The sequence below is a fragment of the Lepidothrix coronata genome, unplaced genomic scaffold (genome assembly GCF_001604755.1).
Source record: "Lepidothrix coronata isolate B3197 unplaced genomic scaffold, Lepidothrix_coronata-1.0 Scaffold195, whole genome shotgun sequence".
Classification (NCBI taxonomy): Eukaryota; Metazoa; Chordata; class Aves; order Passeriformes; family Pipridae; genus Lepidothrix; species Lepidothrix coronata.
In genome coordinates, this window is record NW_016690375.1 from 896,411 (window position 1) to 921,702 (window position 25,292).

A 25,292-nucleotide genomic window follows, 5' to 3' on the forward strand; every position below is an offset into this window, starting at 1 on the left:
AATCTTATGGGCCTATAAAAAAAAAGCACTTATGGTTTGGTTTAGTTGATTAAATTTCAGTAATTTTATGGATAAAGAGTATGTATTTATTTTCCAAGCTTCCACAGCTTTCACTGTTTCAGAGATGAGTGTAGAGAGATATAGAAAAATAGGTATAAATATATCAGTCAAGGTGTGGAATTGCTATTTTATCACTTTTGTTATTTTCATCTGTAGTTACCCACTGTGTCTTGGGGTACTGGAATTGAATGCTGATTAAAATGCCAACGTTTTTTTTTTTCATAAAAAGGTTTAGCACATAAAAAATGAGAAATAACATAATTAAGTATAGAATGCTCAGCCTGTTGTTTTAGATGATGCTGTGCGGAAAAATGTCATCTATAGAAATAACATTACCAGTTGTCTCACTTAGTCAACCAAGCAGGATGAAAACAAGGAATAGTGGATGCTAATAAAGATACAGCATCTTAAACTTTCTTCCTTACAACTTTTGCTTGTTTCAGTGGCTGCCTCAACAATTATATTGATAGTGCAGTGTCTGCTGTAAGTATGCAAATGAATTCTCTGTTCATGTTCTTTAGGGGTGATCATTTATTCTATGTAACCTAATTGTCCTTGTAAGATCCACAGGATTCCTCTCTGTTAGTAGTGAGCTGATCACAATTTGCAAAGTGCAGGCTTCTAGTCTTCCACTTAAAGGCATGGGAATTGTAATTATTTCTTTGGTTATCCTTACTTTGTTTTAAAAATGAGGTTAATATTCCTGTTGCATCAGCTTTACATTTTCACATTTTCTCTCCTCTTTATTATTGCTCTGGCAAAAGTACATGACTTGTGCCTTGCAAGTCTTGCATATGAAAAACTCAAGTAGCTTATCCTGAAGAGGAAGCATGAAAATCTCCTGCCTTTCACCCTGCATTTTGTAGAGTTGTGCAAATGCAAATCAGAGGTCCAGTAGGATTGGCTTTCCTCTGTTTTCTGGCACATGGATAAAGGTGTTAGTTGTCTGTCTTACAGTTTTTGCCTTCATTTAAATGAGTTGCTTCATTCATCTCTTAGTTATTCCTGTGGCAGCCTTTATCCAGGAGTGAAGTGATGGGATGAATGAGGAATGATCTGCATTAAGTTAGTTATTTCTTACTCTATTTTCTGTTTTCTAAAAGCAATTTGTAATATTACAGGACTTAGAAAGTAATTTAGAAGATATTTTTGCTTAAACTGTGCTCTGATCTAGGCATTTCTGTTTCCTTAGCTTTTTCCAACATTGTATTTGTTCTTGAAAATTAAACAAAAAAGCTTGATGACTGATGTTTTGTAAAAAAAAATGCAGGGTTCAGCCCATCCTGGTTCATTTTGTCTGACAAATGATAGTGAAATTTAAAAATTCTGCTTCTAGAATGAATAAAAATGTCTGTAAGGGAAAAGTTATTTAATTGTCTGCTGCCAGATTTTGCTGGCAAATATTGTGTTTTGTCGTATGACCCTGGACAAGCTGAAAATATATTTTACTTAAAGATGGACAGTAGTTCTGTTGGAAAGGAGAAAAACTTATGCTTGGAGTTTTGTTGAAACCCTCATACTAGTGATGGTCAAAGTACCTTCTAAATCACTCTGTTGTCAGTTTAGCTTGACTGTGCTTAATTAATGTCAATTTATTATGCTGCCTGCATGAAACCTTTAGGAGAAAGGTGTGTGTAAGGAGATAATCTTCCTTTGTGGAAACACCTCTGTAGTAGTTTTGAGAGCTTACTGCCAGGTGTTAAGTGTGGGAGATGCAGGTACACACACTGTGGAATATTAGGAGCCCAGATAAGTGAGATGGAATAAAAAAATTCAAGGACAGATATCTCTACTCTCCTGTGTTGCTTCAGAGGAATATGAATAATTCCTGGCCACTCAAAGAAATAACTAAAAATATGCATTCTGCATGCCATATTTTGTACCCTCTTTCCTGTCTGAAGCTTTGATCATACAGTTCACAGCAACTTGTTATTGTAACGAGTAGAAGAACTATTTAGTTAGGTGGTAAAAATCTTGATAAATGATGAGATGCAGACTGAAAGGCATGACATTTTGATTTTTGTGGCCTAAGAACTGTGGATTTAAGTGAATGCTTCTAGCTTCCCTATGGTTTTGTGGCATCAAGATTTTTTAAAGAGGTAATTTGGTATCTGATTCATCTTTATCTCAACTCCTCACAAAGCCAGTGAAAAACAGCACGTGTCAAATGAATAAAATTTGTCACTCCTGTCAGAAGAAATGAACTTTATCCCTTTTTGACCAGTTCCCCTAACTGTATTCACTGGAATGAGATTGTCTCTCCTGGGATATGTCACAGAGGAGAGGAAAACTTTTATCATTTTTACCATCTTTGGACAGAGCAGTAGTTGCATTCTGGACTTTGTTTACAGAGAATTGAGCAAAGATAGTGATTGCTGTTTATGTGGCTTAGTATGAATAGAAACCCTCCCCTTTGCTGCTAGCCAGTGTTATCTGGTTTTAAATGTCAAGTACCCTTCAGTGTGCACAAAAGAGAAGATTAGATAGCATTCACCTTGGCCCATGCTGGAAACAGAGGTATGGCTTCAGGAGATGGGTATTCACACCTCTGTGCAAGCCTTAAGAAGGCCATCCATCCAAATGAGGCACAGAGACCAGCTCTGAACACAGTATGTTCTGTTGTATATTGTATTGAAGTTGTGACATTAGTCTAAAGCTGAGACACTCCAGACTAATTACATATCTAATTACAGGTCCAGACAGAAAAAACCTTTTTATTCCTAGGCATGTTAACTTTACTCTTTTAATTATGAGGCCAAGTGCAAGGTGCTGCACTTCAGTTAGGGCAACCCCCACTATCAGTACAGACTGGAGGATGAAGGGACTGAGAGCAGCCCTGCTGAGAAGGACTCATCTCGGAGGTGCTGGTGGATGAGAGGCTGGACATGAGGTGGCAGTGTGCACTCACAGCCCAGAAAGCCAGTTGTATCCCCGGCTGCATCAAAAAACGTGTGGCCAGCAGTGCAAAGGAGGTGATTCTGCTCCTCTGCTCTGTTCCAGTGAGACCCACCTGGAGCACTGCATCCAGTTCTGGGGCCTACAGCACAGGAAGGACATGGACTTGTTGGAGCAGCTCCAGAGGAGGGACACAAAGCTGATTAGAGCCTAACTCTGCCCTCCAGAAGTCCAGCGTAGAGGTTTTATTGATGGCCCTCCTTGCATCCCTGAGTATTGAAAACTCTATAATTTCACGGTCACTGTGCTCCAGACAGCCTCCGACCACCACATCTCCCACCAGCCTCTCTCTGAGAACAGAAGGTCTAGTAGGGCCCCATCCCTAGTAGGCTCATTTACCAGCTGGAGCAGGAAATTATCCTCTATAGGCTCTAGGAATCTCCTAGACTGCCTCTTCTCTGCTGTGTGGAGTTCCCAGCAGTCATCCAGCAGGTTAAAGTCAGCCACAAGAACAAGGGCTGGCGATTTTGAGACATCTGCCAGCTGCTTGTAGAATAATTCATCATCCTCATCATCCTGGTTGGGTGGTCTGTAACAGACTCCCACCAGGATGTCAGCCTTGTTGGCCTTCCCCCTGAGTTTGATCCACCCACACTCAACCTTATTGTTACTGACTTCAAGTTCTACAGAGTCAAGAGACTCTCTAACATATAAAGCCACCCCTCTACCTCTCCTACTTTTCCTGTCCCTTCTGAAGAGCTTGTAGCCACCCATGGCAGCACTCCAGTCATGCGAGTCATCCCACCACGTTTCCATGATGGCGACTACATCACAGCTTTCCTGCTGCACGATGGCTTCCAGCTCCTCGTTTGTTACCCACACTGTGTGCATTGGTGTACATGCACTTCAGCTGGGCTGCTGGTTTCACTCTTAACTCAGGCTTTCCACCCTTAGGCTTCTCTCTGGAGAGCCCAATTTCAATCCCTTTCCCCTTCAAACCTAGTTTAAAGCCTTCATGATCAGCCCCGCCAACTTATGGGCTAGAGTCTTTTTGCTCTCCGTAGACAGATGAAGTCCATCTGATTTGAAGAGACTAGGTACCATGGAATTTGCCATGGAATTGGTCAAAAAAACCAAAATTCCACCGGTGGCAGTAATCCTTTAGCCACCTATTGATGAGTTTTCCTACTCCTCTCCTCGTTCATCCCTGCTACCGAAGGAACTGAGGCGAACACCACCTGTGCTCCTGTCCCATTTACTGATCGACCAAGCGCCTTGAAGTCCTTCTTAATCGCCCTGGTACTTCTTCCATTTATGTCATCGCTGCCAGCCTGGACTACCAACAATGGATAATAATCTGAGAGCTGAATTAGCTCAGGGAGTGTCCTACTAATATCCATCACCCGGGCCCCAGGAAGGCAGCGGACCTCCCTGTGGGATGGGTCTGGTCGACATATGGGGCCCTCAGTTCCCCTCGGAAGGGAGTCACCAAGCACAACTACCCTTGTTTTTTTCTTTATAGCTGTGGTTGTAATCCGTCTGGTAGACGAGGGTGCAACCAGGAGACCTCCAGATAGATCTTCCTCTTGACTGTCCTCTACCTGATTCTCTGGGTCCAGGGCCTCATACATGTTCTTTAAGGGCACCCGGGGAGGTCATGGGGGGTGGGAGGGGATTCTTTTACCTCTCGGATTAGGGACCTGTTTCCATCCCCCCTCCATCTACTTGGCTTGCTCTGTCTGCCTGATGGCAGGAGGGGCAGGGCTTCACCGTCTCCTCCTGGACTTCTTTTTGGGGCAAAAGGGTGTGACTCCACCACTCCATTTCCCTTTCACTTTCCCTAATGCTTCTTAGCCTCTCTACCTCTTCCTTGAGCTCTGCCACCAGGCACAGCAAATCATTCACCTGCTCGCATCGCACACAGACCCCACTCACACTGTCCCCTGGTACTAACGCCAGGCTCAAACACTTTGTGCAGCCAGAGACCTGAACAGCTGCGGCTGTCTTGGTATCCTTCTTGGGGGGTTCCGTCTGTGTGAACGCACTCCTTGTGACAACAGCAGCAGCAACGGCTTTCGCTTTTTTGGAAACCATTGCTGGCTTTAGTTGAGTTGCAGGGAGAAAAAAAAAAAAAGGAAAGAAAAGAAAAGCTCGCCCGAGAGAGCTGGGAGGTGGCTGTGCCCCTCCTGCTTGCCCGAACTGCCTTGCTAACTGCCGTGCCACCTCCCTGTTTGCCGCGCTCCGGGTCGCTGGCGCTCCCAGCAGCCCTTTAAATCCCTCGTGGATGGGCTGGGTTCCGCCCCCTAGTCAGCTGATTCGCCTCCCAGGAGACCTCCAGCAAACCGGGCGCAGCTCCAGCAGACGTTTAAGTCCCCAAACTAGAGAATGTAGTAACCAGAAAGTGAACAACTGAAATAAACGTTGAATTTTTATACAGTAGTCTAAACAAACAACATTAAAAGGCAGGGGACGTATTGTCCTGAAAGAGAGGTGAGGCACTGTAGAGAGAGTGAAGCTCCTGATGGGACTTAAATGTGTAAGCACTTATATATCAAGTAACATTGCATCAACACAAAAATATTGTCAGCAGGGAGTAGCTGAGCTAGTATTGAAGTTTTAGCATGCTAATTCCTTCTGTGTGATGATGTGCAAATAAATATTTAGAGATACTTCAATATGTCTCAGAGTTCTGAGCTTTAGTCCTTCATAGTTAACCAAAACAGAAACCGTCTCTTTTTCATCTGCCTCTGGCCTCAGTTTACCAATTCATTAGATTTACTTTTTCACAGCAGGCCACATTAGGGGGAAAAGGAGGGAGGAGAAATGTTTTCTTCTATAAAAGGACAGTATGAAAAGCACTACTGCAGTGCTTTAGTCAAATCAAACTAAATATTCTAATTTTTTTAATGAGTTATTTACAATCAGAAAAGTCAGAGAAGTCTCCTGTAGGTGGGCTGGTTTTACCGTATCATATAATAACACATTTCTGCTGTGGCACTTAGTGATTGATTATGTCATGTAGGAACAAAGCAATTAGGTTAATTTACACATTCATTAGCTTATTGCTTGCTTTTTGTTTGGTCTCTGATGCCTTTGTTTAAAAAATTGAGCATATGCTGTTGGATGGGTTTAATTTCACTAATTAAATTCCAAGTGCAGACATTGCAACACCTGCCTTGTAAGTGAAACCTTTTTCAATAAATACAAGCACTCTGGTTGTTTGAGAGGACGCTCCCAAGGAAACAACACATGAAGGATCCCATAACTTAAAAGCTTTCATCCCCCTGTACAGCTGGAAATTTTTCTTAGTAAGTTATTTGCCTCTGTTTATGCCAATGACAGTTTTTGTAAGTTAATAGCTTGAGCTGTGCAATATTCCAGGGAAAAAGTGAGGTTTTGGACCTTTGGAAGGTCAGTGATTCCTGGGAAATCTTTGGGCTTGTGAAACTCTCAGACTCTTATTTTAAGATGATGTACATCTGAATGTGAGCTGTTTGTTTCATACTGGTACCTGGCATTCTTCACAGAGCTAAAGGTTTAACTTCAAGTGTTAGACCTACAGTTCTGGAATAGCTTTTGCACAGTTATACTAAAAGGAAGTTTATTTATTTTGTTCTATACACTTTATTTATGATCAATTTTGACCGGAGGCCAGAAAGTGTATATTATTTAACTTCTTAACTTTTTTTTTTTTTTACTTATTATTTCTTATCTAAATCTGCCTGACAATGTTGATTATGAAACAACAGATTTTACATCAGTGAATGGACTGAGGAAGATTTCTGTCTTGCTCTTAGCTTCAAAACACTACTCTTTTTTTGTAAGTTCCACAGCTTCCCTAGATACGTGGTTTAACTTTCAGGTTGACTTGTGTGGAGTCAGGGATTGGACTTGGTGATCCTCATGGGTCTCTTCCAACCAAGGATATTCGGGGTCTCCTTGATAATATAAACAATATGTGTGTGGACATGCACAGACACCATTACTCACCAAGAAAACAGATTATTTGCAACTGTTGTGTGAGGACGTTTTTGTCTGCAAATTTCACTAGAGAAATTAATTAGCACTGGTGCTGGATTTCTCATGTTGTTTTGTTTCTTTTGTGTAGATCAGGCTTCCATAATGTTTCCTAAAAACCTTATAGAAGAATACAATATAAGCATTAAAAAAACCCCTCTAGTAGATTGCTGTCTTTTAGGAATGGATATATAGTTACTACATGGTCTGGATTTCTTCATAAATTATGTCCCTAAATCCGTCGCGTGCTCTCATTTATTGGGCGTAAAAGAAGATTTAATATAAAAGCTCTTTTAATGTTAACATTAGGTTCCAACTATTTTATGTTATAATGAAATAAGATGTGTTTTAGAGTTGCAGTTTCCTCCTGACGTATTAATCAAATTTGCTACGTAAAGTAGCTGGATGTATCCTCTGAATTTAGATGCAGTTGTTCAGTAGCTTTTTATCAGGCACAGAAAATGCTTTTTTCTTTTTTTTTTTCTTCCCCATTTTAAAATGTACCTAATTTTGAGCAGAAGTTTGAAAAGCCTTGATAGCAAAAAATACTGACTTGTTGTTGGAAGTATTTGACAATTTGTTTTTAATTAATGGAACCTACCTAGTTTGGTAACTGAATGAAGGGAGTGTGCTTTCATTTGTGCTTTTTCGAAGATGGTCGTCGTATCCGATATCCATTGTGATTTTCCCGCTTTTTTAAACTTTTTTTTAACCTTATAAAAACTTGAGAGTTTTATGTTCCATTTTCACATTTTCTAAAGGCAAGACTCAAGCGTTTAGATCAAAGAGCAAAGGTGAAGAAAAATGTTGCTTTGATCCAGAAGGTGACAGTGGCAAACCGGGTTTATATTTCTCCTTTTCCCCCAGTACTATGAAGTTTTCTGGGCACACTTCAGTGGCTGTCATTAATGGATTAGTTTTTGTGGTTCTAGTCCCAGGTCAGCTGAGTCGGTCACTTCCGTGGAGTGCATTTGGAGTGAGATTTGTAGAGAACACCAAGTGCTTTAGCTTTAATCTGTACTGAGGCAGTGTCCCGTCAGAAGTAGTGTTTACAACCACTGCAGTGACTGGGGATGGATTTATCTTTTGTCCAAATAAAAGAATCACAGAATGGTTTGGGTTGGAAGGGACCTTAAAGATCATTTAGTTCCAGCTCCCTTGCAATGGACAGGGACAGGAATGCTTTCTTTTGTTTGTATCCCAGCTAGAGATGTGTTGTTACTGCTTGCTTGTGTGCATAATTAAGCTAAAATTTATATTTTGTATACTAATTTTACCATAGTTTCAAGAATGATCCCCTGCTCTTGTTTTTTTTGAAGGGGGAAGGGAGGAGAGGGGGGTAATAAAAATTTTTAAATACTCAAAGTACCAAAGTCCTAATGCCCAGCCATCATCATTTACTTTTCTTGGTTTGTCTGTAATGCTTTATTTACTGCTGCACTGTTAGTACTTGAAAGCAAAAAAGCCCCACTGGTCTTTCTCAAGTAGCTATTTTTTGAACATTATCTGATTGCTCTATAGTGTTTGAATTATCTTACTTTAGCACATTTAAATTTTCCTAATAGATTCCAAGAGGAAGAAAAGGACTGAAATCCGAAGTGCTGTGCTATTGCATGCTAGATCAGGGGATATAAACAGAGAGCTCGATTCTTGTGGAATTTAGAGAAAGAAATGCTTGACATGGCCATATCAACTGTACTTTACCTGCAGCTGAAAGATGGAGGGATTTTTTTTTTTTAATTCTTTAATTTGATGCCATAGTTCATGATCACCAGATTCTAGCCCGAAGGATGACTGTGGTATAAACCTGAGAGAGAAAAGTAGTTGTACTGGAAGAGGCTGCTAGTCGCTTAACTTACAGCAGCATTAGCCATTAGAGTTTGTGTGTACACTCCTGTGTGGTTGGAGAGTTTCATAGTGACACATACTGAACACTGTTTTTCTAAAAGGCTGACCTTGAAAAATCATAACATCAGAGTACCAGTAAATGATACCTAGTTCTAAAAACTGTAAAATGTCAAACAAAGTGTACCTTATGACACAGTGATGTTTAATATTCTGAGATGTTATCCCTGTAGCTTCTGAAGCATTCTCTGTTAGAACAGAAGTAATGCAGAGTTGTGTGAGACAGAGGTATAAATTTTGATGCTAAAGAATGCTAATAGGGGTAATTAGCCAAGTGTTTATGTTCTGGTTACCTTTTTATCTTCTCAGTATTGCAAAGGCTGCATTTTCAGACCTGAGTGAGGAGTTTGCCAATTTTTATCCTCCTTGACTAGATCTTCAGAACATTTATGCACCCAGCAGTGCATTATTTTATGTGCCCATTGGAATATTTAGGAACATCCTTTTAAAAATCTGTGCCTCAGTTCTGCTAGATATGGTGAGAGGCCTTTCTTTTTTTTTTTTCCAAAATGTGTCCATATATTTCAGTTCTAAACTGGTTGGGATAGAACATGTCTCCGTACTAGATGAGATTAGTAAGAGATCACTCAGGGATTAAGATTCAATCTGGGATGATAGTAGGGTTTGACAGGTAATGTTCATCATTTTAAGAGAGCCACAGAGTGCTTTGAATTGAATTTTGGAAGAGTTTGAGGTAGACAGATTTTTCTCTAAAAATCAGAAGTAGTTGCTCTGATGTGCCTTACATCAGAGGTCCAACTGAGGGACCTTTATCTAAATAGGAATTAGTGATTTTTCTAAAGGAGGAAAAGTCTCTTTATTGTTGGTGATAAAACAGAAAATTCTGGATGGGAGGAAGATGCGTAGATTGAAGGCTCTCTAGATTTGTATGAGAAAGGATTTCAGGATATAACCTCTGTATGGAACTAAAAACATTCTTCTAATGTAAAAGGTCGCATGTTTCTAATGGGCCAAGTTACGGACAAATAAGAAGTTTTAGTTTTTCTGAAATATTTATGAAGATCAATTTTATGTGTTTATATATGAGTGTGTGTATGACTTCTAGAACATATATAAATATATGTAAATATACATATATCTATAAAAATACACACACACACACACATATATATATATATATACACATGATATCTGTATTTAGGAGTATAAACATATAAAGTTGCACACTCAAACACTGGAAATAAGTGATTTAAGGCTTTATCTAAGACTCTGCTTTAGAAGATAAGCCCTCAGGGAAGAAAGAAGGTATGTTCTGCTCTTCCCATAGAGTCTGGGGTCTTTTGCTCTGCTTGCAGAGCCTTTTTGATGCCAACAGCGTTACATGGGTTCTCTTCTGTTAAGCTGGTATCAAGAAAAGCAGACTCAGGGGAACCAATTGTATTAGTTTAGGCTAATTCTTCTATACCAACATCTTGAGCACTGCTGATGAAAACTAAGAAGATTAAAGTCCACATAATCTGGGGATCTTTATGTAAGTGAAGTTCAAATTACCATAAGCTCTTCAAATCATTGATCTGAGGATCAGTAAGAAAGAAGAATAACTTAAATGAGCTCAAGTTGCAAATCCTTATCTTTGAGTCCTCTTTCTTTTCATTTCTTTTTCTTTTCCTTTTTTATCCTTTTTTTTTTTCCTGTTCTTTCCTTTTTTTTTCTTTTTAGTAGAATATTTTAAAAATTCTTTGACATAACGTTGGTTTTGTTCTACCTTCTTTGTGGGAAGAAGCTTTCAAAAGAGCTGCATAACTGTGTCTCTTTCTCAGTAAACATGCAGTTGCATTAGATTTATAGAGGCTGTTAAAATGCTAAAAGTCACTGATTGATTATTTTAATGCTATCATACTGTTTCAATAAAGACTGCTTTTGAAATAGAAATCTGTCTTAATGGCACTACTGTTTTACTAAATGTGGGTATTGTAGCTTCTGGATTTTTTATCAATTAGAAATGAGAGTGACCAGTGACAGGTCCTGAGGAAATGGCCTGAAGCTGTTTCAGGTGATGTTTAGCTTGGATATTAGGAAAAGGTTCTTCATCCAGAGGGTGGCTGGGCACTGGAACAGGCTCCCTGGGGAAATGGTCACAGCACCAAGCCTGACACAGTTTGGACAATACTCTCAGGCCTGTGTTGTGACTCTTGGGGATGGTCCTGTGCAGGGCCAGGAGTTGGACTCGATGATCATTGTGGATCCCTTCCAACTCAGCATATTCTGTGATAGCCATGCTTAGAGATTTGAGGTGGCATCTACACAGGATGGTACTTTAGTGCGCATCGGCACTGCTGACGTCCTCTAGAATGGAGTGGTTCCATCCAATTTTCCTGTAGTGGCAACCAAACCACGCCAGGGAATCATTTGAAAGAGTGAGGGTTGCCTCAAACAATTTCAGAAGTGTTTTAAAACTGACTTTTAGTACCCAGGAGTGTTTTCAGGTATGGTTTTATTAAAGTGGGAACATAGCCTAAGTGTTTGTCAGGCAAATTTAGAGCTAAGACAGGAGCCACATATTTAAAAGTGACCAAATTGCTTTTCTGAAATATTGTACATTGATAATATTACAGAATTAAAGGAAATACATTTTCTTTAAAGGAAATACATTGTCTTTAGTCATTTAAATAGAACTTTTGAGGCTTTTAATCAACAGTTTGTCACAGATAAAATTTCCCTCTGAAATGTTTTTATTACAGTAAATACCTATTTGGAAGGTGGAGGGTGCTGGCCTATCTTGTAAGGAGATCCTGCACTACCAATTGAAGAACCAGCTCCTTCTCCAACTTCAGAGGTTAAGAGATGTTTTACTAATAAAGTCAAACTTCTAATTTACTGAGGACTTCTTTTCCCCCTGCTAAATCTCTACTGCTTCATTGAGATAAACTGCAGTGGATTACTGTAACAATCCTGTAACAGACCACCTGGACATTGTTAATAATGAACTTAATGAAAGATCAGTTCTGAAATGTATTTAAAAGGAGCTTTTTTCTGCAGCAAGTAGAATGAGTTGTATCAGACAGTGAAGAGATTTTTCTGTCACAAATCAGTTAAAGTACCTCTGGACTATCAGAAAGGATTACATTATCTGAATACTCATTGTATACTGACTCTTGAGTCACTATTTTTCAGTAGCAACTGAGTTAGATTTTAAACTCTTATGACTGTGAGTGGTAATATGTTATTATGGTGCTTTTCATACTTTAGTACAAGACTCTGTATTTGAAAAGATAGTAAATTCATGTATTGAGTGGTGTGATGTCAACATAAAGCTCACCAAAATAATCAAAGATATTTTTTTATTTGAAATTCAGAATTGCTGTATCTCCAGTGCATCTATAGCTTATGCATAAACACTTTATCTCGTCCATATAAGAGAGGAGGATAGTTTTTCAAGAGGACTGCTTATGTCCTTGTTGCTAGGGAGCATGGTATGGCTGGTGATACCAGGTTCTTCCTGATAATGTGCAGTAAAAGACTCTTTCTGATAGGCAACAGGTCTTAAATTGGTCCCTTCTTAGTGCCAGGATGTTACCCTTTTAGGATGCCTGTAGATGCTATGTAAAAGCAGTGGCTTAATATCCTTCAGTCAAAAGCAACTTTACCATGTACCTCACATTGTTTTAAAGGATGCAAAACATTCTACTCAAAGTTGTTTCAGTGCATTTAAAAAGTAAAACGGAATAATTTTGTTTTTTTAGGAGAGTCTTGAAAAGCCTGGATTAAAAAAAAATTTAGTTCCATTGGCCAGCATGAGTATCTGTCCATATATGTGGTCCCTGTGGTACATTGCTTGATATAACCTGTTCTCATTGCTGCGTATTACATAGCTTGCAAAATATGAAAATGAACCGCCCTTAAAAGATAGTTCTAGTATTCTAATTTCCAATTTTTTTTGTATGGCATTGGGAGTTGCTTAAGAAATCACCTTAATCCATTTTTATATGTGGATCCTATAAAAACAAAGCTAACTAAGGAAAATTTAATGTGAAAAATATTCTTTGTCCTTCTAAATTGTGGCAGAATCAGTTTTGTGTTGCATGAAAATTCAAATGTAACAGAAAATTGGAACAATCCATTAAATGAATAAAAATTGTCATTTTCTTCACCGCTTATGCTAACATCTTTAATTGTACTGAATTAATTTAGTATGAACGTGGATGTCATGCATTGCTGTTACCACACTTTATAATTTAGTAGTAATTATATACTACTATTGCACGGTGAGGCCACATTCTCAGATTTATTCTCCATTCAGATTTGTCCTTTTTCCCCTGCTGGTCAGAGAGCCAAATAGGTGCAGCATTGAGGTTGTGAATGCTTTCATGCCAGAAAAATCCTTACTGTTTTTAGTTGCATTCTCTTCCACCAAAATGTCAAGCAACCTCTGTTTTTCTACAATTAAACTTTGGGCTGATTGTGGCGGATAGAATCTCTGACCTCTAGATCACAGAGTCACACAGGTGGGAGGGAACCTATGCAAGTCTCTCTGTCAAGCTCTTGCTAAAAGCAGTTCCAAATATAGCAGGTTACTCAGGGGCTTGTCCCAGCATTGTGTGAATATTTCCAAGGGTGTGTGTCCAATAGCATCTCTGAGCCTCTGTTCCTTTGTTTGACCATCCTCATGGTAAATGATAAGTCAGTAAATAAATAAAGTTCTTATATCTAGTCACAATTTCCTGTATTCTATCTTGTGTCTGTTGTCTTTCATCCTATTACTGTGCATCCCTAAGGATAGCCTGGCTCCATAATTTTTGAACCCTCCTAGTGGAAACGCTGCTCTGCTCAGCAATGAGATTCACTTCTCTTCTTTGGAAGAGTGAGCAAAGCTGGCTCTCTTAGCCTTTCCTCATTTAGTGTGCACTCCAGCCCCCCTCACCATCTTGTTGGTGTTTGCTGCACTTTCTTCATCATGGGAAAGTCTTGTACGTAACTTGCTCTGATATTAAAGGAAGGGAGTATGTATACAGCAAAATAATGGTCTTTCATTACCTCCAAAGGCCATCAAAATATTTCTGAATCTTTCTGTGCCTTTAATGGATTCTCAACCACAACCTAATGTTTTTATTTCATGTTCTGCTTATGTAGCTTTGGTAATAACTGAACTTCAGAGTGAGTAGAGATTAGTTAAATTTCGAATTCCATTTTATACAATAGCAGGTTCATCTTAAGTCACGACGCCAGCCCAGAAGTGAGTTGGGTTTTTTTTTTGCAGTTTTCTTTTCTTTTTGAGTTCTAAGTCAAAGCATATGGAAGAATGTGATTTGATTTAGCTTTTGAAAGTGCATGACAGATTCATTTTTTCATGAAGCTGAACTGAAATAAAATAGGCCCGTAGCAGTTTTGACCATATGATATTTTGTTTTAAGAAAATGGCTTTCTTTTGAAGGGCATGAGATAGAGCATGGTTTCAGTTCCTGTAGAATATGGTACATTTATAAATGTGTATTTTATTGCTAACACCATATGGCTATATGTATTTTATAAAGGCCATTCATGCTAGCAGGCTCGAAAAGTGAATGTGTTATGCATCTTTAAAACTCAAAGGAACTAATCCCCCCAAATTATTAAGTTGTTTTTTTTTTCTTTTTCATATTTTAGTGTTGATCTTTCTGTTTTCTCTTGTAAGGAACCTATCTCTGAAGCTGTCAAAGGAGGTAGACCAAGCAGAAGCCAGGTACCCTCGTGTTAGCCAACTGGCTGGAAGCCCATCCGTGGAGTGGCCTTTCACCGGTCTAGAAGAAGGCGGAGGCATTGAATCTTTGCCCTTCAGATTGATGCTGCAAGACTGCACAGCTGTAAAGACGTTGCTTCTGAAAATGAAGAGGGTTCTTCAAGAGGTAATCACCCACTTATTTGTTAGATTAATATCTGTCAGCATTAATGAGCTAAGCAGCAGAAAAGGGTCAGTAAAGTTTATGACTTTATACCTTTTAATATATCTTGAATATATGGAATTGATGCAGAAGTATAAATAGTCATGCCTCAATGTGGTGCAGGTCAGAAAGTTTATACTATAACAGAATTTAATTGATACTGCCATCTTGGCTTCCAAAGTGTAAAGCTTCTCCTGAGCTGCAAAAAGAAGGCAGGAGAGACCAACTGCTTTAGATCAAATATGTTGTATGGTTTTCTTCCAGTATTTGAGGGCTTTTCAGTTTTCTTACTGTATTTGTTAACCATTACGAACTCACATGCAATTTATTTAGAGGAGAGATGTTAAGAAAAAAAAATCTCTTAACTAAGAGTACTATAATTTTACCAGCTTGAGTTTGTAAATGATGTCTGAAATCAGATTTTGTAGGCCGTTCCTAACAGTTGCAAGAGTCACGTCTTGTCCTGTCCTGCTGGTTTCTCCTGCTTCCCCTATGGACTGCTGGTGTTTCTTTAAAATTTTTATTTTGTATCTGTTTCCCTTTAGAAATTTAGGGAAATCAAATTATTATTGTGTTGGATTTTTTTTTTTTTTTGGTACTTTCCAGCTGTGGAGCCTTGACTCAGGTGTGTTTTACAAACTTTTATCTTCATGTTTGTGAATTGCAGTGTGTGTTATCTTTGAGATCTACAAGAAAGATAATTTTTTTGGTTTGTTTTTTATCTATATAGTTCATAGAATTACAGAATAATTTAGGTTCAAAGGGCTCTCTGGAGGTCCCCCTCCTCTACTCAAAGCAAGGCCAGCTCAGAACAGGTTGCTCAGGTTCTTGCCCACTTAAACTTTTGGTACTTTAAATGACGTTTCCATATTGTCTCTGGGTAAGCATTCCAATATTTGACTACATCATTGTATTTTTGTTCCCTACGATGTGAACAGAATTTCTCTTGTTGCAGTCCTTTTCATCATACAATAAAGACCAAATAGAAGTTTAGGGTTTTTTTACTGCTCACTTCTTGGTCATCTGTATCTAAATTCAAGCAACTGCTGCTCTGTCAGAAAAGGTTTGTCAGCCTTTTGTTTGATAAACTATGTTTATCATTTACTCATGATACTTTTCAATCAGTCCTCCTAAATCATATTTTTTTGCTGGATGGCAAGCCTCTTTCCAGTTTCCTTTGATTCTCTAGAAGCTTCATGTATGCTATTGGGATTCTTAATGCACTCCTGTTTTGCTGAATCCAGAATTGAAGTAATTAGTTCTCCATCAGTTCCTTCTTATATAATGTCAGAATATAGAGTGAATTTAAAGGATTTATAACCTCATTTTATCTGGAAAGAAATAATAAGAATTATGATACTACATGCCATAGCCGTTGTAACGTTCAGGTGGTAACATTGGCCGCGTTCGCTGTTGCTTCTAATGTGAATAATTCTATTTCACTCAGAAAAGTTCTTCATTACCATGATGGTAAGCATAAGAATTTTAGTTTTAACTTACCAGGTTCGGTTAAGCTTGTCTAAGAATCTCCTGTTATTTTCTATATGGAAATATGTTGTACCTTATACTACTTCATTTTTAAGAAAATTCACCAGTTGATCTGCACAAAAGAAACACAAGGTACTTCATGCAACTCGCTGGAATTTCATTTCTTTTTACTAATTTCTCCTTATGTAACTCACTGATTTTAGTTTGTCATCTTAATCATTCAGTCTTTTGCTTACTTGTTCCTTTGTGTCATATAATTTCCATCTCTCCATCTGACTGTTACAAAGTGTGTCTTTGTCCTTTGCTTTTCTGTTTTGTCTTGCCTTATGAAATCAAAATGGCTTTTTTCTAATTCCATATTAGATGTGCAGGAATTTAACTCGCTGTTTATCAGCACCTTTGAGATCTAATATCTTGATAGAATTACACATTTTCTTAGCTATGTACTAGAAAAACTTCTTACTTGGTCAAAATGAAATCACCAATCTGATGATTATTGAAAAGTTTTGTTGCCTTGAGTTGTTATTTCTATTTCAGTTTTCAATGAATGGCTTGTATAATGTCAGTGATAGAAAAGTTATGAAGAATGCTGTAAAATGGTATGGGAGTGTACTTCTTAGTATCCCCACATGAGAAATAGCTCTTTGTTATGTAGTGCAATATTTCAGTTCTACTGATATAAATACATGTGCTAATTTTTGAAACAAATAATTACTTTTCAAGGTTTGCACAGTTTTCATAGTTAACAAACTCATCCACTATACAGTAGGTGTTATTAAGAATTAGTAAGAATTAAGCCAAACCCAGAATATGATTCAAAACACCATGAGTAACTAGTCTGAACAACCAAAGAAAAGATGACCTTGAAATATATTAGAAGTTTATATTGAAATGACACAACTTGATTATTTTCAGAAATACAGACATTTATGCATTTACGTCACTTTTAAATTATTAGTGAAAGATTACAGGAAAATATAATCCCATCAAATTGAAATATTGTATTGAAGAATCTGATAAATAAGTCATCTGAGCATATTTAGCAGACAGTTTCCATGGAGAAGATATGCTACTTCCATTGCAACTAGATGTAATTTCTTCATCCAGAAATCACTTTTGCCCCAACCAGTATTATAAATCAAACTCACAACAGTACAGAACAAAAGACATAAAACAAAAATTCTTTCCTTACCATGGAATGCTCAAATATTTTTTGATGTAGTGAAACACAGTCTCTCGCAGGCTTATATGGTATAGAAGTGATATATTTTATTTAAAAATATAAATTAAATTTTTTAGAAAAATAATAATATGTCACGTTTTCATCCACTTAAAAAAACATACAGAGCAAAGAAACTACACAGGGAAAATTACACGGGTTACCAGAAAAAAGGCTGCTGTATTTCTGTTTTATAGCTGATATTACCTATAGAAGAAGGAATTACAGTAGTGTACACCTCTTTGTTGAAAAATAACATGCTAATTGAGTTAAAATATTAGCCCTATTATTCAATAAAATCCTTCTTCTTAAGCACTGAACACCGCCTCTAAGGAATAATTTAATTATGATCTGCCAAAATGTAATACTAGCTAGTAAAATATGCTTTTTTTTGTTGCAGTTGCTTGTAATTGAAGAATCTAAATGGAAAAACTGCATGCAATGTATGCTGTACTGTGCTGCAGATTTATAAAGCAGTGAGTTAGCTTGTTATTAGTCTTATCTTGAAAATGGAAATTGAAGACATGGCAGTAACTTGCAAGATTGAGAATGTTATTTAGTAAAAGGCTAATGAATGATCGTTCAATTAAGAGAATTAATTACCTTTTCAGTTTCAGTGAAAAAGGCTTGAAAATGTCTACTAATAATTCTTTATAGTTTTGGCTGTGCCAGTCTCATAAGGCAGATTGTCCCCTAGTGTTTTGAAAACTTCACTGAACAAAACTGAAGACAGTCTGAAGGACCCTGGCAAGTGAGGAAACTAGGCAATCCACCAAGCGGTCCAGAAAATATCTCGAATTACCTTTGGCAGCTTTTTCTCATGGCAGTTCCATTTCTAACAGACAGATCTGCAATAATGGCATAACGAAGGCTTGTGGGCTGCATCATTTCATGAAAAAGTATTACTAGAGATTAGCATCATGGGCAGCTTCATAAAAGCCACTTCAGCCTAGAAGACAATACAAGCTATCGTGTAACTTGCCTGTGATTTACAAGTAGTTCTTGGTCTGTCTTTTCTCTCCAGCTCTCTGATGTTTATTGAACTGTTTGGGTTTTGGTTTGAAATTTTTTTTGCCCCCTCAAAGTCTAACAGTGTTGACCTTTTTGTCAGTGATGACTCCTCTCATTTAAAAGAAAAAAAGGAAAAAATAGGGAGTTGGATGGGTGGCATTGATAGGTTTGCCCACTCCCAAGAAATGCATTCTCTGCTTTCTGACTTCAGACAGGCCTTTCTGCTCTGAACTGCTCTTTAACTTAATCTCTACCACTTTTTTCCCCAATATGTTGTTCCATACTTTAGGCTTGTTTCTGCAGGTCATATTTTCCCTGTATTTTTTATGAAATATATGATTTATCAATTACATAATTCTGCTTTTGGATATTTTTATGGGGCTATCAGAAGTGACCTTACTGGTTGCTAATCTAGAAAATTAAGATACATTGTCTATATGTTTGTGTAATTTGGAATATAAATTATTCAGTGCATGCCCATGCTTTTTTTGGAGCTCTGCAAAACAGCATGCAGGCTGTAGAGCTTTAGCTAATTCCTACAATTAACAATAGGAATAAGTCACTTTGGACATACATTGCATACTGTGTTTTACTAATTAATCATTTATTTTACTGAGGGAAATTGCAGCTGTCTGTGGCTGTCATTAAAACTTAATAGGTCCGATACAGTGTCTTTAGATTACACTTGAAAAAAAGAAAAAAGAGAAATGTGGAAAATGAGGTTAAAATTGCTGTGAGTCTGGCCCTGAGAGCTGCCTGAGATTAGGGGGGCAGAGTGAGACCACTCAGTCTGCAATTAGTCTGTCAGATATCACTGGGTACATTACTTCTCCCTGTGCATCTTTCACCTCATCAGTAAAATAAGCATAATTATGGGGTCTTCTTTTATGCTGCACTTGCAATCTACTAATGGAAAGTACTAAGAGAAAGCTAAGTGTTGCTTCCAATGTTTTGTGGTCTGATTGCTAAGCAATATAGAATTGGCCTTAAACTATGGTTTTTAAAGACATGAAAGCATTTCCTGCAGTCCACTATGAAATGTATTGTGTTTGCTAATATTGTGCTAGCCACTCTAGGAACCAATTGCAAGTTTAATACACTGTAAAAGACTGCAGGTTTTCTTCCTTTAAGTAACTTTGTAATTAACCACTGTAGCATTGGTGATTTATTCAACAACTCTGCATTTAACGCAGTCCCTTTTATCAAGTAATTCATGCTGGAAATTGGTAATTCCTTCATTTCATGGTGTGTTGACACTGCATATACCCATAAATTTAAATAACTAATAATAAAAATGTACTAGATTTACTAATAGGATTTAAATTTATCACATTAAATTGCTTTTTCACTTGAAAATATGCATTGGCATACCTATGCCCAGCTACTTGCAAAGACAGAAGCAGAACCCCCCATTTTCACACTTTGTGTGTATTTTCTAGGAGTATATGTCAGGGTAATGGAGAATAGTGGGAGCTGGTGGATAAAATCTGGTATTCACTTTCACAGTGAAGATGTTTTACTCTAAGATTATTCATTATAAGGTATTTAATAACAACAAACAAACTCAGTGTTCGCTAAGTTGTTAGGTGTTCTCAAGTTACATGAAAACTTTCCCCTTTCCCCCCCTCCCAACCATAATTTTTAGGCACACTTCATAGGGCAAGCACCAGCTCAAACATTGTCATTATGTATGCTGAACTTAGTATACTTTGAAGCAGGTTGTATGCTGTAATTAAAGTCCTATTTCTTAGGTTTCTTAGCTGAATATGCCTCAGAAATCATTGACCAGCACCCCCAGGTCCCTTTCTGCTAAGCAACTTTCCAGCCGCTCTTCCACTCTCCTATAGTCCTGTATGGGGTTGTTGCGCAGGACCCAGCACTTGGCCTTGTTGATCCTCAAACAATTCTCAGCCCATCAATCCAAATCCAGCCTGTCCAGATCCCTCTGCACATCCAGACTCCCAACCAACTCTACGCTGATAGGCCAGTAGTTTCTTGGAGCCTCCTTGCAGCCCTTCTTGTAGATGGGCATAACGTTTGCTAACCTCCATTCAACTGGGACCTCCCTGGTGAGCCAAGACACCTGGTAAATGACTGAAAATGCCTTGGTGAACTGCTCCACTGGCTCCCTCAGTACTCTTGGTTGGATCCCATCTGGCCCCATAGACTTGGGCATGTGTAAGTGGTGTAGCAGCTTACTGGCCGTTTCCCCTTGGATTATGGAGGTTTCCTGTCCCTGTCTTCTAGCTCAAGGGTCTGGGTTGCCCCTGAGGACAACTGATCTTATTATTAAAGACTTTAAAGAATGAGGCAAAGAAGGCATTAAGTTCCTCATCCTTTTCCTCATCCTTTGTCACTTTGTTTCCCCTGACATCTGGTAAAGGATGGAGAGTTTACTTAGCCCTCCTTTTGTTGTTAATGTATTTATAGAAACTTTTTTGGTTTTGTCTTTTACAGTAGTAGCCAGATTAAGTTCTAGTTGGGCTTTGGCCCTTCTAGTTTTCTTCATGTATAACCTCATGAAATCTTTGAAGTCCTCCTGAGTTTCCCGCCTCTCCTTACAAAGGTCTCAAACTCTCTTTTTTTCTTAAGTTGCAGCCAAAGCTTTCTGCTCAGCCAGGCTGGTCTTCTTCCCTGCCAGCTTGTCTTTTGGCACGTGGGGATGGCCTGTTCCTGTGCCACTAAGATTTCTTTGTTGAAGAATATCCAGCCTTCCTGGACTCCTTTTCTCTTAAGGATTCCCTCAAGGGTCTTTGTACTTTACAACAGATGCTCCTGAAAGAGTGTTCATTTGCTCTCCTGACACTCTATGAGTAATTCAGAGTGTGAGGTTACAGGCTGGGATGGGCACACAGCTTTTGGCTCCTGCGAAGTCACACTAATCTCGACTCAACAAAAAAATCTTCTGAAATGGTTCAACTCAGTTATCAGTTCATGTCATTGCCCATGCTCACGACGAAGTTCTTTAAAAGGCCACATTCAAAGTGTTTTTGAACCCCACTTTTCGATTATCAGTCTCGAATGAATACTCTTAACTTTTAATACTGAAATTGGAAAATTTCTTAGGTCCATTTATGTTCTGTTTGATCTACTGTTGACCTAGTGGCTTAATGTTTGTAGATTACGTATGTCTGTGTGCTGCAGCCTTAGTGAAACCAGAGTCACCATGAAACATTGTTCTCTCCTGCATGGAGGTGGTGGTGATACATATGTGTGTACTCCATGTGTTTGGAAGGCAAGTGGTTGGTTCTTTCTTGTTTCTCCTGTGGTTGCCAGAATGAAACATTTTCATAGGGCAGTGCAATGTGCTCCAGGTCAACACGGATTTGCATAACATACTGCCCCAGCCTCCTCAACAGCAAGGTCTTAAGAGCACCTTGCAGAGAGGCATTAAAAATAGTAACCCTATTAATATGTAATGTCCCTACATCAGCAGTTCTGTGCAATTGGCTGGGATTAACCTGTGGCTGAAGACCATGAAATTGTAACAGTTACAAAACTGAAAGCATTTTGTCATTTAGTACTGCCGTGGTTTTGATCAGTTGCTGCAGGTCACTCAGCTAAAGCGCACCTGACACTCCTTGGCAATGGAGCTGATCACACCAGTTGCATTTTCTGATAAATCTACAAATACCAGAGTGCATTACGAAATTACGAGCAGGCAGTGGAAGAAATCCAGAATGTCTGCAAAAGGCTGTAGAAGGAATTGATTATACTAAGTTGTTAGAGCTCATAAGTAATTTGAGTTAAATGACAGAGGGTAGATGGAAGAGTTTATGATAAGAAAATGAATAATACTGCCAGATCTAACAATTTTCCCCAATAAGTTATCCATTTTCTTAAAGAAAAAAACAGTTGGAAATAGGAGTGGGATGAAAATGAGTGCACGGCACCTAAGCTGCACTATAATTGATTTTCCTGCACATTTACTGGAGTTGTAGATATGAAAGTACCAACTTGTCAAACACTTTTGGAATTTATAAAGAGCACTTCATATGAGGTTTATAGCTGGTGCCATTGCCTTCAAATTGCAGTAAGTTAAAACCAAAAAGGATTGTCCTCATCTATACAGTTTCTCAACTTCTGAAGTTTTACACTCCTATATACCCACTGTATTAAGATTTTTTTTCTTCCTCATGATAGCTTTCAGAGTTTTCTTGACACTGAAAAGTGTCTGGTTCTATAGATAAAGCAGTAAAACTGATAATGTGCAACTGCTCCTGTAAATGGATGTACAAGGAGAATAAAATACCATAGATAAAATTGTAAGTCTCGTATTCAGGTAGTGGAGTGCCAGCTGGGCATATAGTTACTCATTTCAATATTTGTGTTCATATATGATTATAAAGATGATTTTCCAAAAATTAAATTTGTTTTCTTAGTTATCCCCTAATCATCCAGAATTTCTGAAACAAGTGCTAGTGTAGTCGCAGGAGAAATTCTCACAGTTCACAGCATAGCTGGATCTTGGCACAGCTCTGTGCTGCAGATTTGTTTAATGCTTTCTCTGCACAGTGCATTCCATTACTTTGTAGCCTAGGTTATCAGAACAGTGCTGATCATTTTTCTAGTGGAAGAAAGATAAGATATGAAAAATGCTGATCTAGCATGCTTACAACTGAGCAGCCTGATCTGGCAGCAGAAGTCTCTGCTCACTGCAGGGGAGTTGGACCGTTCTATAATTCTGATTTTGACAAAAATAATAGTGCTGGTTTTGTGCAGTCTGGCTCCACTTGAATTCATGAAGATGAAGTGATTTGTTTGAAGACTTAAGCGATGAATCCCAGTGACAGAAAAAGAAACATTGTTTTGGAAAAGGATTTAGAAATTGCACATCAGAGACATATTCTACACCTGGTTTTGCAATTGTCCAGAGTGAGCCACATGTATTTTTCATGAATACATGGTGTCTCTAAAGAAATATTGCGTATGTCCAATGATCTGTATTTCTCTCCTTAATATATCTTAATATTATAAATACAGCAGTTCTCTGCCTTTGGTCAGAGCCTCAGCTGGGTGTGAAATAGCACAGAATGCTGCTCCCTTCATCTTTCTCCTTACATTTTCTTGTTAATGGTGAGTTCCCTTTACAGAGACAGTAATCATCCTTGTGATTAAGAGCTCATGAATGTAAAATGTAAACTTAGCTCATGCCTAGGAATTTGTTTTTTTTTAATTGAAATTGAAAACTGTCCTCTGTTTTCCCTCCTAGACTAAATCTAAAATATTGGAAAGGTGTCAGGTAAAAACAATATCCTTATTTGCAAGCTTAAAAGGGAGAATTCTTCTTTTTATCAACAGCTCTTGTGTCAAATCTGTATGAAGATAATCTAGATAGGAGCAAATACAGATTAAAAATAACTGATGTTGCCTCAGTATAAACTGAATGTGTCATAAAGCAGCTAAGCAAGGATACAGTTTGATGACTTACCTCTTTTAAGTAGGGTAGGGATAAATAGAATGAACAACTAACCAAGGATCACTTATATTCTAGTGTCTCCATTGGGCAAATCATTGTGGTGGGGTTTTTTTGGGTTTTGTTTTGTTTTTAGATTTTCTTTTAATATGAGGAAAACAACTCTCAGGTCACAGCAATAAACTGCCACCACGGAAAAAGAGGAGCAGGTTTCTGTTAACTTGCCAACCCATGCAAAATCTTCTCAAAAAATTGTTCTTCACATTTCATTTAACTATGTTAAGAAATTAGATCCGTGGTGAAATAAATGCTTGAGTCTCCAGTGTATAGCCATGCCAGTCCTACTCATCTGTGCAAGACCTCTGCTGCTAATAAATTTCTGGCAATTGCACAGAGAGAGCAAGCAGTGTTTGTGTCAGTCCTTTTGCTATGAAAATGAGCTTTTTTCTCACCAGTCCCCAACCCCTTTTTTTTTGTTTTCTCTCTGTACTTTGTGAGGCAGCTTTGGATCAGCTGGTGTCTTAAGCTTGTACTCCTAGTCTGCCTGATATTTAGTTTCTCATGCACAATGCTATGGAGCAATGATTGCTTTAAAAAAAACCAAACTGGCATGGTACATATAAAGAGAAACAGTTTAATGTGTCTGAATGTTTTATAGCTAAAAGATTTAACAAAAATAATCACTTAAGATGTAAGCAAATCTCCCATAAAAGTGAGGCCTTTCCTAATTTGCCCATTCAGAGAGGAAGAACTTCGTATCCTTTTTGTATAGGCTACTTTTATATTGAAAAAGAGAGTTAGCTTATTTGGGGTACTCAAACTGAACATTAAAGGTAAAGTTTAAGATAATCCAGGATAAAAATACTGCTAATTATACTGACCTTTGTAAAACCAGTCAACTGTCATAACTGTATGCTGTCTAGTTCTTTATTTCATTAAAGGTCTCTTTCAAAGCTCATTGAGATGGAGAGCTCTACCTTTATGTGTGTGAGCTTTGGACTCCCTGAACAAATAAACAGTGACATCAAAATGGATTTGTACTCATAGTTCCTGTTTGTATGTGGTTGTCATTATAATTCATATTCTGGTGGACCTGACTGTATTTTTTCATTGTGATTGTGTGTGTGTGTCTGTGGGTAAAATGTGGGTGTGTAGCTGTAAATTATTTATATATTTTTACAATAAACTACTTACAAAGATAAATGTGGCTTTGTGATACGTGCATAACTATACAGTTCTTACAGATATACCTAAAATATGCCTCTGTCTCCTGCTGATGGTTGGCTTGAATTTTCTGCTAAAAACTTAACCCATACCAAAAATTTGTTATATAATTTCAAATGCAAAGTACTTTTAAATATGTGCTCCTTGGACTGTTGTTTAGGTACTGGGTTTTCCTAAC

At 38.0% G+C, this 25,292-nt stretch overlaps 1 protein-coding gene across 1 annotated transcript in view; it reads left to right on the forward strand.

Moving 5' to 3' along the window:
- CCSER1 (coiled-coil serine rich protein 1) overlaps positions 1-25,292 on the forward strand; it is a 650,146-nt gene that overhangs the window by 249,954 nt on the left and 374,900 nt on the right. The window contains exon 6 of the mRNA XM_017831720.1: positions 14,510-14,720. Within this exon, the coding sequence (XP_017687209.1) occupies positions 14,510-14,720 (211 nt within the window). The remainder of the gene's footprint in view (positions 1-14,509; positions 14,721-25,292) is intronic.